General features: G+C 34.1%; 1 protein-coding gene across 1 annotated transcript in view; it reads left to right on the top strand.

Annotated features, from left to right (window-relative positions):
• TBC1D32 (TBC1 domain family member 32) overlaps window positions 1–12,770 on the top strand; it is a 201,163-nt gene that overhangs the window by 29,463 nt on the left and 158,930 nt on the right. The window contains 7 exon segments of the mRNA XM_030316251.1: window positions 2,538–2,606; window positions 4,824–4,949; window positions 7,766–7,844; window positions 7,970–8,073; window positions 8,166–8,227; window positions 8,822–8,966; window positions 11,617–11,676. Of these exon segments, the coding sequence (XP_030172111.1) occupies window positions 2,538–2,606; window positions 4,824–4,949; window positions 7,766–7,844; window positions 7,970–8,073; window positions 8,166–8,227; window positions 8,822–8,966; window positions 11,617–11,676 (645 nt within the window).

Here is a 12,770-nt window from a genome sequence, read left to right as displayed (position 1 = left end):
TCCAGAGTCATATAACTAGTTTGAGCTGGGATTTGAAACTTCATCTATCCAATTAAGATTCATGTCCTTGAAACTGTAGTTCTTTTTAGTAAGCTGGACAGCATTTTAGACATAGATAATGATCTGGTAAAAGTCATGATGGAAGTAGACAGAAGAAATAAAGTTTATAAGAGAGGCAAAAGGGCTAGGTAAAGGGGGGGGGAGTTTTTCTAGCAATAGAGTAGAATGAGTATGTATGTACACATATACTTTACATTTTAGACACTTATACGCGTGTGTATATATACTGCTGAAAGTACATATATGCATTATGTATCACAAATGCATATTAGCACTTACGCTTATATATATACTATTTTAGATATTCTATGTTATCTTTTTTTCATTTCAAGACTGCTACATTCATATACTTATGTTTGTCATTGGTAATTATTCATAAATTTTAGTATTTTAATTGTAATACAAAAATTCAAAGTTAAAGATTTAATATATAGTGCTTTTAAAAAGTAGCATGTATCAGAGTTCTTCACAGTTGAACTATATACTTTTAGAAAGGAAGAAAACTCAGCAAAACCTGAGACTCTTTAAGAAATGAAGTATTGGTCTGTTATGTTTTTTTTTGTTTTTTTTTATAAAGTGGTTATGTACCCTGTATTGTTAGGGACCATGTAGCATTGTGGGAAGACTCACTTTGGAGTCATTTATGTATTAAACTAATGTATATTGAGGGCCTATGAGGCACTGATTCAGGTATTGGGGATGCTATAGTGAAAAAAGACCAAATTCTAAGCCATAATAGGGCAGACATGAAGAATTCTGGAGGAAGAGTGTTGCCCAGCAGGAGGAATGGCAATGGCAAAGGTTCTTAGGCTAAAGTGAGCATGGATGGCATCTTCCAGAAATGGAGAAAAAAGGCCAGTGAGACTGAAGCCTGACTGGCAGAGGGAAGAATTGTATGACCGTGTATTAAAGAATCAGGGGCCCAGATCATGTAAGTAAATTCCCTATATTCTGAATAATGTGAGAGGTCTTTTTGTGAGGTTGAAGTAAGGGAAATTAATGGATTTGATTTATAACTTTGAAAAGCTCCATCTGACTGTTGCTGGAGAATGGATGGTGGTGTGGCGTAGGATGGGATGAGTCAAAGCAAGGAGACTGGTTAGGATGAACTGAAGTGGTCTAGGCTAGAGTCGATGGTGCTTTGGTTTAAGGTTTTAGCAGGGAAGTGGTGTGGGGTAGTTGGAGTTAAGGTTTGTGAAACTTGGGGATTATCTTTTGGAACTTAATAATATTGGATATAGGAAGTGAGAAAGTGAAGAGCCAAGATTGATTCCTATTTTTAACATACATTTTTTTTTTAATTGCATAGAAAGAGCCTGAACATGAGTTGGGGAGAGGGGCAGAGGGAGACAGAGGGAAAGAGAGAGAATCTTCAGCAGGCTCCACACTGAGTGTAGAGCCCTATGCGGGGCATGATCCCACGGCTCTGGGATCATGACCTGAGCCGAAATCAAGAGTCGGATGCTCAACCCACTGAACCACCCAGGTGCCCCGACTCCTAGTTTTGATCTAAGTACAAAATCTGGATGGGGGATAACCTCATTTAGGAGAATGGAGAAGTTTCAGGAAGGAGCAGGTTTGGAATAAAATATTCTGTCTTGGACATGTTAAGTTTGAGATGCCTATTAGACATTCAAGTGGAAATGTTGAAAGGATAATTATATATAACTTTGGAGATGAAGTAACTGATAAAAATTTGAGTCATCATGATGTACTTAACTGGAAGAGAAAGAGTATACATAGCAAAAATGTGGATGGGAATCTGAGTTCTGATAACTTTGTGACTTGGAAAAGTTATTCAACCTTGGTTTTCATATTTCTCCTGTTTCAGTCATTGTGAATTTATATCATATAGGGCTTGTTACATAAAAGATAATAAATGACAGCTATAATTTTAATGGCAGTTTTATTTTTAGATGATTATTTTAGGTATTAGTCATATTTAAACTGCCTTCATCAAGAAAAAGACCCTTTCCTTTTCCAACATAGCTTATGGTCTATTATAAACTTTTTTCTAGATGGAGACTTTTACCTCAGGAATTTTTCACCAAAAAGGAGGCCTGGAGAAAGGCTTAAGAAAAGTACAGGAAGGCAAAGGAACCAAAATATTCAAGCAGCATTGTAGCTATGCCTAGGGTACTAGCAGTGCCTTCTTGTTTTATCTTACTGTTTCATTCATTTCACATTTCTGGGCACAAAATATCTTGGCTTTACATCTTTTGAATCTTATGTTCTACACATTGAAGTTGCTCAGCAAATAATAATTTTCAGATATGTGTAGTACACTGTTCTCCTGAGACATTCAGTTCCCATTTAAATGCCTTGGGAAACAAATTCCAAGTTTTCTGCCAAGTCAGAATAGATCACCCCCTTTCCTTGCTCAGAATGCATTTTGTGCTTGGAGTTATATTAAAAAATAATTTATAGCAGTACTTCTAAAAGTCTACTAAATGAATGTTTTGTCAATTGTGTTACAGAGTTACAAATTTTGTCAAGGAAAATTACAATTGATTTTAGACCAGTTGGAGCCTGGGCAACCTAAAGAGGTAAGTTTAAAGGGTAGCTATCAAGTTTAGTCAGATATATAATATATATAATATATTCAGTCTCAGCTAGACTGTTTCTCTTGAAGATAGGCGTTTATTATCTTGATGCTCCTAGACTGATAACCCTGCTAGACTTTCCAGTCTTGAAATAAGAGGTCACAGAGTAAGGGAGGCTCTCAGAGAATTTTCATGGTTTGTAGGGGGAAATTTTTACATCTAGTTTCAGTTTTGAAGGGATAAAGTTATAAGTGGTTGTCCCCCAAATTGTTCTTTCACTGTTGCTTTGTGTGTAATATTTTAGTGATTTCTTTGAGGAAAAACTATCTTCATTTAACGTTCCTTCTACTTCTAGAAAATGTGAGCAACTTTCACACGTGTTCATTGATTAGAAAAAGGATTTTAATGTTTAGTTTTTGAGAGAGAGAGGGAGACTGAAAGTGGGGGAGGGGCAGGGAGAGGGAGAGACAGAATTGGAAGCAAGCTCTAGGCTCTGAGCTGTCAGCACAGAGCCCTACATGGGGCTCAAACCCACAGACCGTGAGATCATGACCTGAGCCTAAGTTAGACACTCAACCAACTGAGCCACCCAGGCGCCCCAGAAAAGGGATTTTAAAGAAGCAGTTCTATTGAATTGTGCCTGTTTATATTTTAAGACTATATAAATTACTATTTATCAAGTATTATTTTGTTAAGTCAGTATGAAATAGAAAATAGTCAACTTTTCATATTAAACTAAATGAATAGTTAGGATTTACTCCCACTGATGTTTTTTTTTAATCACATAATAATTTTTAGCATTTCACCTTCTGGTTTATTTTCTAGATTCCTAGTAAATGTTTCAAAAGATATTAGAAATGAGTCTCGACTTTTCTATAACATCTTATTGTCTTCAGTTTAAGTGGATTACTTGGAAATTTATACTTGTTCAGAAACATTTATGCTTCTGCTAGTAGTAAGTTCTTTAAAAAAATTTTTTTTAAATGTTTGTGTATTTTTGACAGAGAGAGAGACAGAACATGAGCAGGGGAGGGGCAGAGTGAGAGGGAGACACAGAATCCAAAGCAGGCTCCAGGCTCCAAGCTGTCAGCACGGAGCCTGACGCAGGGCTCGAACTCAGAGACCATGAGATCATGACCTGAGCCGAAGTCGGATGCTCAACCGACTGAGTCACCCAGGTGCCCCTAGTAGTAAATTCTTAATGGGATTTTGTCCTAAAAATTAACTGAAAAGGAGAAATTAAAGTTTCTGAAATCATTCCTAAGTCCCCCAATCCCTATTACAAATACAGTTGTATTTAGGAGTTCTTTCATATGAATATATAGACACTTTTAAGTGCGTGTATATTCTGTCTTTTTCACGTAAAACCTGATACCCTGACTTAAAGGGTCTGGTTTCCTAAGCTTGGCCCCTACTGCTCCCTCCTGCCCCTCCCTCTTCCCCTTTTTTAAACCACTAGATTTCACTTATTTCAGCAGGGGAAAGAACCAGATTTTGAGGAATGGGTTGGAATCAGTGAGTTATTATTCACTAATTGGAGAGTGGTGGGGCAGAAGCCATGTTCCATTTCTGATTGGAGAAGGGCTATTTTCCACTGTTGTCCTTTGGGTCATACTGTTTTGAAGGAATTCTGATTCATTTTTGAGAAGAATGATTAAGAAGTAAGCTTTTTGTGACAATACAGAAATTCAGTTTTGCATCACATTGCTTTCTATCTCAGTGGTTTGAAGGTCGGAAAATGTGGTATAGCATCAAAAACTAGTCCAAATTGTTTTGTGAGAATTGTTCCTATATTCTGGAATGGGGATGCTTCACTAGGGGCATATTAGGCTATTTTTAAATTAAGGCCCCCAAATTATAGGACCACCTATGGGTGTCTACTTTAGTAAGGGAAGTCTGTGGAACAAGGCCATTGGAAAACCTTGCCTGATGATTCAGATTCGGCCACCATTCTTCATTCACTTAGATATATGACCTAGAATCTCACACAGTTATGTTTTAATTTTTGCTTTACGTAAAATTAACAACCTATTTTTTTTCTGTTTAACACTTAGTTTAAAAAAATCAGTTCTCAAAATTGTTTTGTAAAAGAACCTTTGATTTTCAGTAGTTGGCTCTTTAAAACAATTATCTAGATAAGACTGCTTTTCGATGTTTAATATTTGGAGTATTGGTAGTGTTCCAGTGGCTGGGTATTAATAAAAGTCTTTTAAATTATAGGTGAGATATGAAGCCTTGCAAATGTTATGTTCAGCTCCTCCATCTGATGTACTGAATTGTGAAAATTGGACCACTCTCTGTGAAAAACTGACAATGTCTCTTTCAGATCCTGATCCTGTGTTTAGTGTAAGGAAATGCTTATAGAAACATATACATTTTTAAAGTTTATTTATATTGAGAGAGAAAGAGTGTGAGTGTGTGCAAGTGGGAGAGGTGCAGCGAGAGAGAGGGAGGGAGAGAATCCCAAGCAGCCTCTGCACTGGCAGTTCCATGTGGGCCTGAACTCACAAATCACAGAGATCATGACCTGAGCCAAAGTCAGGCGCTTAACTGACTAAGCCACCTATCTGGGTGCTCCCTGTAGAAATGATCTTTTAAAAATTTGTTTTCCCACCATTCTGTAAGCAAATGGAATTATTATTTTAATAGTAGCTCTAATACTTATAGAATTTCAATTCCAGCTTTTGAGTTGTGAAGATTTTCTTTAAAGCATTGACTTAACTCTTTTATGATTAGAATGATCACTGTCACATTTCACTGCCAAATAATAATACAGGTACCTTGTGCATTTTGTTTTATCTTATAAAGGATATCCAATTTGTGTCTTGTTTTTGAGTTAAGAAAAATATTTTAAAAGATTATTTAAAGCATTTTTGAAAGAATTGATGACATATGAAAATTTGCATTTAAAATGATCAGAATTTATTCTAACTGAATCATAAGCATTTTTCTTATGGATTTAAGTGTTTATTTAGAGATTGCTTAATTGCTTAAAAAGAAAAGAAAACTAAAGCCAAGTTTAGAAGACAATTGAGATGAATCATAAAGCAAATATAGAAAATTCCAAAAATTATAAAATTATGAAGTCAGAGAAATGATTAAATGTAAAAAATGATTCTCCTATAACTTCTCAGAAATGCTATTACATGAGTAAGATCGTATTAAAAAGTATAGTTCTATTGGTAATATTGATAATGTGACTTAAAAAATTCTGCTAGGGGCACCTGGCTGGCTAAGTCAGTACAGCATGCAACTCTTGATCTTGGGGTGGTAAGTTCGAGGCCCACACTGGGTGTAGAGATTACTTAAAAAAATAATAAAATCTTAAAAAATCCGGCTATATCCCATATCACATTTAAATGCAAAGTAGGTTTAGAGGGTCTTTTTCTTAATTGATGTATCAGTGAAGAAAAATTTTGCTTTAAAATTATTATGGTGTTTTGTACAAAATTAAAGATATTAGCATGAGGGTTAAAATGTACTAGCTGTTCAACAGATACGTATTGATTACCAACAATGTGCAGCATTCTAATCTAGATGCTGGAAACACACTGACCAAGACATTAGTCTCCGCCTTCATAGAACTTACATTCTACTAGAGGAGTGGGACAGTAAGCAGTTATTAAGAAAAAAAAAAAAAAAGCTAAATACATTTATCTGTTGAAAATCATACTCTTCCATCAATGAAGATATAATTATACTGGTAAACAGGAGTGGTTTGGAAACAGAAGTGGTTTGTTGATTTTTATAAGGGGGGAAAATGTGTTCCAATTACCTAATACCCAGATGTAGTTCACCTTTACTGACACTAGATGATGCAGACTTCTGTAAAAACTCAATGATGCAAGAACTTCGGAAGGGAAAAAGACTTTTCAGGGTCACTTTTAACATTTCAAGGCTTTCTAAAAGGAAATGAAATTGTTAATTTCTGTGTATTTTTTCTTAACAAAGAATAGTGGTCAGGCAAATTTCCCTTAATTATTTAAAAAATTACATAATAATTTTTATAAACCATGAATATCCTAATGGGTCAATATAAGTGGTTTTGTTTAGCTATTACAGATTATTCACAAGAGTGTTGTTGATACTTGATATTGGAAGAAGTTGTTATAGAGGGGAGATGGTAATAGAACCAGTCATTTTGGAGTAGAAAGTAAGGCATGGCATTCTTTTCATTTTGAATTTATGCTTGATCCAAACTCTTGATTGGATTCTTTGATTCTACTTCTTCATTTCCTACTCTAAAGGACTCTTCCATGTAATTTAGTGAAGCCTATAGTGTTTTAAAAGTGTGACAGATACTTATCAGTTGCTGCAATTATAAAAATAAACTTTCCAAAGTATTTAATATCCTGTGTTCAGTAGGAATTCCTTTGGGTTATTAGAGACTTTAGTCATTTGGGTAACCTTTTTTTAAAAAAAGTAAATTATCATAACATTTGATATAGGCAAGGTCATTCCCCTCCATCCCTCCCACCCCCAGACTAGAACACTTGAGGAAATTTTATGTTTTTATATAATGGGACATTGAATTTCACTATTAGGATTAATTTCATCACAGTATTAAAGTTGGCATAATTAAAATGATAGCTATTATTTTAAAGTACCTACTAGGGCCAAGTACTTTTCTAGCTACATCTATTATCATTTAATTCATTTACCTTGTGCTCGCTTCGGCAGCACATATACTAATTCATTTACCTTGTGATAATTTCTACTTTGAGTTCTAATAATGTATATTTTGAAAATGTGTTAAATAATACTTTTCTTGGAGATAGGCAAAATATCGGAGTCCTAAATGTCTAATTACTGAAAGTACCCATGTAAGCAATTAAAAAAAACCAAACAAACCAGCAAATGTTGGATTTGGAAAGGAGAATGGTTGTTGTTGTGATTGTTGTTGTTGTTGTTTTTAACCACTTAGTACTCCTGCTGTTGTCTGAACATTGTACCTTACTCTATCAAACCTCACTCTTTCTCCATCCATGTATTTTACTTTTTACTGACCAACATAAAATTGTGCTTTTACTTAAAGGTACATTCCTACTCAGATTTCTGAAAGGTTTCTATTTATTTTCTAAGTTTTTCACTGTGTGAAAAGTGTTTTTTTCATCTCCATTTTATTATAAGAATCTCTGATACAAATCTTTTCATTTTCATAGGACCGGATTTTAAAATTCTATGCACAGACATTTACTCTTTCACCATTACATATGACCAAGGAAATTTATACAAGCTTAGGTATGTTTATTAGATTTTTTAAAAGGCATTTTCCTTTATTTGTGCTTAGTAAAGTGGATAGGAAATAACTTTTCAGAAAACACTGCAAATGAATGATGTAATATATTTTTAATTTTTCTTTTCAGCTAAATATTTGAAGTTATACTTTCTTTCTAGAGAAAATCATATTCCTACTCTGTCAACTGGTATAGATATAAGTAATCCTAATGTGATCTGCTTACTTAAAAAGGTATTCACTTGCTATATGCTTTTATTTTTGTTTAAATAGTTCTATATTTAAGAATTCTAATTTTTTGAGAATTGTTACATACTGCTTTTCAGGTTCGTCTTCTAAATGAATATCAGAAAGAGGCTCCATCTTTCTGGATTCGTCACCCAGAAAAGTAAGTCCCCTAATTTATGTCAATATGAAATATAGTAGTGTTACTGTCCCTTGTGCATTACAAGGAGAAAGTATAGAGACAGTCTTAATTGACTTATGTAATTGGGGAGGGATTAATAAAGTTTAGCTTTTCATATTTTGTGTTTAGCTATATGAATGGCTCTTTGCAAATACCATTTTACACCATTTATTTATTACAAAAAATCTGAATGAGGATGTTGTAGCCTTGTTTCCAATTCTTTTATTAGTCTTTGCTACTTTGGACAAGTTCCTTAAGTGTTCTTTAAAGTTTTTCCTTTCAGTTCTAAAAGTTTTAATAAGGTTGTAAGAGCCAACTGTTGAGTCTAAAAAGGAAAGTTAAGTTTGGAGAGCCAGTGTTGAAGTAGAAACAAAAGTTTTTTTAAAAAACAGGAAAAAAATTGGGTGTGAATCCCATTTGCTAAAACATAAAAAAAAGTTTTTTTCTAAAAATTTTCACTTTATTATTCCATAAATAGAAAATATATCACTCTGTGTGTGTGTGTGTGTGTGTGTGTGTGTGTGTAATAGCATTTGTTTTTTTTTTTCTAAAACTGTTTTATTCCCAAACTTTAAGGTATATGGAAGAGATTGTGGAGAATACTTTGTCCTTATTATCCGTTAAACATGATCAGGGCCATCTTGTCTCACAAAAGATTTTGGATCCAATCTACTTTTTTGCATTGGTTGATACCAAAGCTGTGTGGTTCAAAAAGTGGATGGTAAGGAAAAATGGAATATTTGTCTACTTTTTAGTGCATTGCTGTATTGTGTCAAAGAATAACTAACATTCCAGTTTTTACTATTTATAAGAGTTCTAATCACTTTTACATGTTAACTCACTTAACTCTTATAACAATTTGTGAGATATATGGTATTACTACCCCATTTTACAGATGTGGCAACTGAAATATGGAGAAGTAATTTAAGATTGTTTACCTAGTAAGTGACAGAGCCAAAATAGGATTTTAAATGATAATTCATTTGACTCTCTTAACCTGAATGACCTGTCTAAAATCTGTTCTTTTTTTAGTCTAAAAACTTCAGATTTTTTAAGCAGATGTGGTAGAACATGAGTTCAGTGTTCATTTTTCTCTGACTTAGGATATTTTCAGACATACCTCCTTTCATTTGCTTCCTCCTGAACCTACAATTTGGAGAATGTTTAATGCCTGAATGCTGGTGATTTCCAGTGGAGCTCAGCACTATTCTGGAACTGAAATTAATTTTAAAGATCCTTATACTGTTACCTCCCTCATCTGCTGTGGAATGAGTTGTCTGTCTGGCAGTAGCTGCAGCAGTGTTGGCTTATTATTCTCACATCTTTGTCCCTCTAAGTTTGTCTGCCAGGCATTATGTATTTGTTGCTGTGGCGAAGGGAAAGGGATGGGGCTGTGACTTGCCATGACGAGGAGCAACGTGTTTATTTACTGCTTCATACAGTTTGCACATTACTTAGTTGATGGCTTATTTTTATTTTTGTTTTGCCTTTTGTTATGTAAACTGTATAATGCAATTAACCCAAACAGTTCTGTCCAGAGCTTAGCCCTTACCTGGCTTATAAAGTATGTGTTTGATAAGTGTTTGCTCAATTTAACTAACTTGAACCCTTTATGCCTTACATCTGACACTTTATTCTTAATTTTTAGTTATCAAATTATACCTTTATTATAGAAAGTATACAAAATATGTAAAAGCACATATTGAATTTCTACAACACAGGGATAACTATTAAGATTTTGGTTTATGTAGTTACATTATATACACTTTTAAATTTATTGGTTTAGATCTTTAACAAATCTTATTCTGTTAATACATTTTTTCACTTAACATATTTTATTGTCAGTACTTGATTCTCAAGAGTATGCAGCAGATCACAGAAACACTAACCAACAGAAAATTATATATATATATATAATATATATATATATTAGCTCCTGTGTTCTAGTATTAATGAAAATTCATTACATTATCCTACACTCATCTAAGTCAGAGGTTGGCAGACTTTCTAAAGGGACAGACAATAAATTTTTGGTTTTGTGGACTGTACTGTCCCTGCACCTATTCAATTCTGTGGTAACCCCAAAGCATCCTTAGACAATATATAAATGAATGGATGTAACTATTCCAATAAAACTTTATGTACCAAATCAGGTGGCAGCTGAACTTAGCCTGGGAATGTAGTGTAGTGACTCTGGTCTAAGGGATGCACTATGAGGATTTCTTTTCAGAACATAGTCAAAAGTAGGAGTGCTGATTCATAGGGGCACATGTACCCCAATGTTTATAGCAGTGCTTTCAACAATAGCCAAATTATGGAAAGAGCCCAAATGTCCATCAACAAATGAGTGGATAGAGAAGATTTGGTTTATATATATGATGGAATACTACTTGCCAATGAGAAAAAATGAAATCCTGTCATTTGCAACAACATGGATGGAACTGGATAGTATTAAGCTAAGTGAAATAATTCAGTCAGAGAAAGATATGTTTTCACTCATATGTGGAACTTGAGAAACTTAACAGAAGACAGTGGGGGAAGGGAAGGGGAAAAAATAATTTCAAACAGAGAGGGAGGCGAATCATAAGAGACTCTTGAATGTGGAGAACAAACTGAGGGTTGATTGCGGGGGTGGGGGAGGGAGGAAATGGGTGATGGGCATTGATGAGGACACTTGTTGGGATGAGCACTGGGTGTTGTACGTAAGGGATGAATCACAGGAATCTAACCCCAAAACCGAGAGCACACTGTATACACTGTATGTTAGCTAACTTGACAATAAATTTTAAAAAATATAATTTATATTATATTTAATATAATTTAATAACATTTATATTCTCCCCTTTGTGGAAAGCATAAAAAGTATGTTTTAATCCCACTATATTTAGTTCTAAGGAGATAATTATTTTTTGGCACTTTGAATTATTTAAAATAATGATTGGCAGAAAGTGATTAAGATACTATTGCTTCAGAGCATTTCAAGCTTGGCAAATTTCTGCATATGTAGATAGTACAGTATCCTTCATTGTGACGGTTGTGATCTTCCTCACCCCGGCTTTTGTGTCTTTCCTTTCCTTCTGATATGTGTGTTGATAATGGTTTTAAAGTAACAACATGGAAACTGGTTGCAGTTGAGGGATAGAATATTTTTCTACTTGTCTGTCAATAAATGATCTACGGTTCTTTTCATACCATTTGCATTCTGGTAATTGCTATGCTCATAATCCATTGTACATAGAAAAACCTATTTTGTACTGATTACAATAATTTCAAACTGTTATTGGTAATTCATGTTATTGGAAATGATTCGGGAAAAATAGACTTTGAGTGGTATAGCTTGAATATTAAATATCATTTTCTCCTAATTTTAGCATGCATATTATAGCAGAACTGCAGTACTAAGACTTCTTGAAAAGAAATATAAATCTTTGGTAAGTCTGTTTCTGTCCTTATGTTGAGAAATAATATCACAAAAAGATACATGATGTAATAAGTTGAATGTACAAAGTTGATTGATAATTTATCTTGGATGATGAAATAATCCCCCCCCCTTTTTATAAATGTTTGTTTATTACGAGAGAGAGCATGCATGTGTGTGTGAGCTGGGGAGGGCCAGAGACAGAGGGAGAGAGAATCCCAAGCAGGCTCCATGCTGTCCGTGCATAGCGTGACACGGGGCTCGAACCCATGAACCATGAGATCATGACCTGAGCTGAAATCAAGAGTTGGGTGCTTAGCCGAATGAGCCACCTGGCACCCTGAAACAATTCCTCTTTTATGTGATTTTTTTTTAAACTACCATTTTGTGACATATAAAAGGATAAAAGTATAGAATTGAGTAATAGGATAACGTTTAGGAAATACATAATTACGTCGTAAATTGGGATGCTAACAAGCAAGTTGAAACAAGCCCTATTTTTAAGTATTGTGACTTAATTCAGGTCAGGTATTTGTAGGGGAGTTAGTTCTATAAAATATACCCATGCTCTGGACTGAAAGTTGTATTAAAAACTCAGAATGATACGTGCTTTTGCATTTACAAAAATTAATTCAAGTGACATCAAATAAAAACTAAAACTATAAAATATATTAGCAAAATGTCCCACATTTATTGCTATCAGTGGAATAATGTGTAAAGACTTTGAAAATAAATCAAGTCTAATAACAAACATGAAATGTGAAATTTATTAAAATACTTTAAAAGTTCTAATAGGACTTTGAAATGATAAATATGATTTATGTAGTTAGAATCTTGAGTTTAAAAGTCAGGAGAAGGGAAATGGTCCTAGAGTTGTGAATTTCTGGGTGAATGCAGTAGAGCATAAAATGAAAAAAGAAAACTTGTTTTGTGTTTGAGAATCAAGAGAATTGAGTTTCAGAAGGGAGAGAGAGGGATGTTGAATAGAACGAGTTTATTTGTAGAGGTGATAAGTGTTTAAAATGTTTAATGACTTGAAATAAAATCCTTCCACGTCTCCTTTCCCTCCCATTCCCATTTTAAATGAAAATTTGTTGCCATATGAAC

The sequence above is a fragment of the Lynx canadensis genome, chromosome B2, assembly GCF_007474595.2.
Source record: "Lynx canadensis isolate LIC74 chromosome B2, mLynCan4.pri.v2, whole genome shotgun sequence".
NCBI lineage: Eukaryota > Metazoa > Chordata > Mammalia > Carnivora > Felidae > Lynx > Lynx canadensis.
The sequence above is the reverse complement of the archived record's forward strand: the minus strand, read 5'-3'. Positions and strand labels throughout refer to the sequence as shown.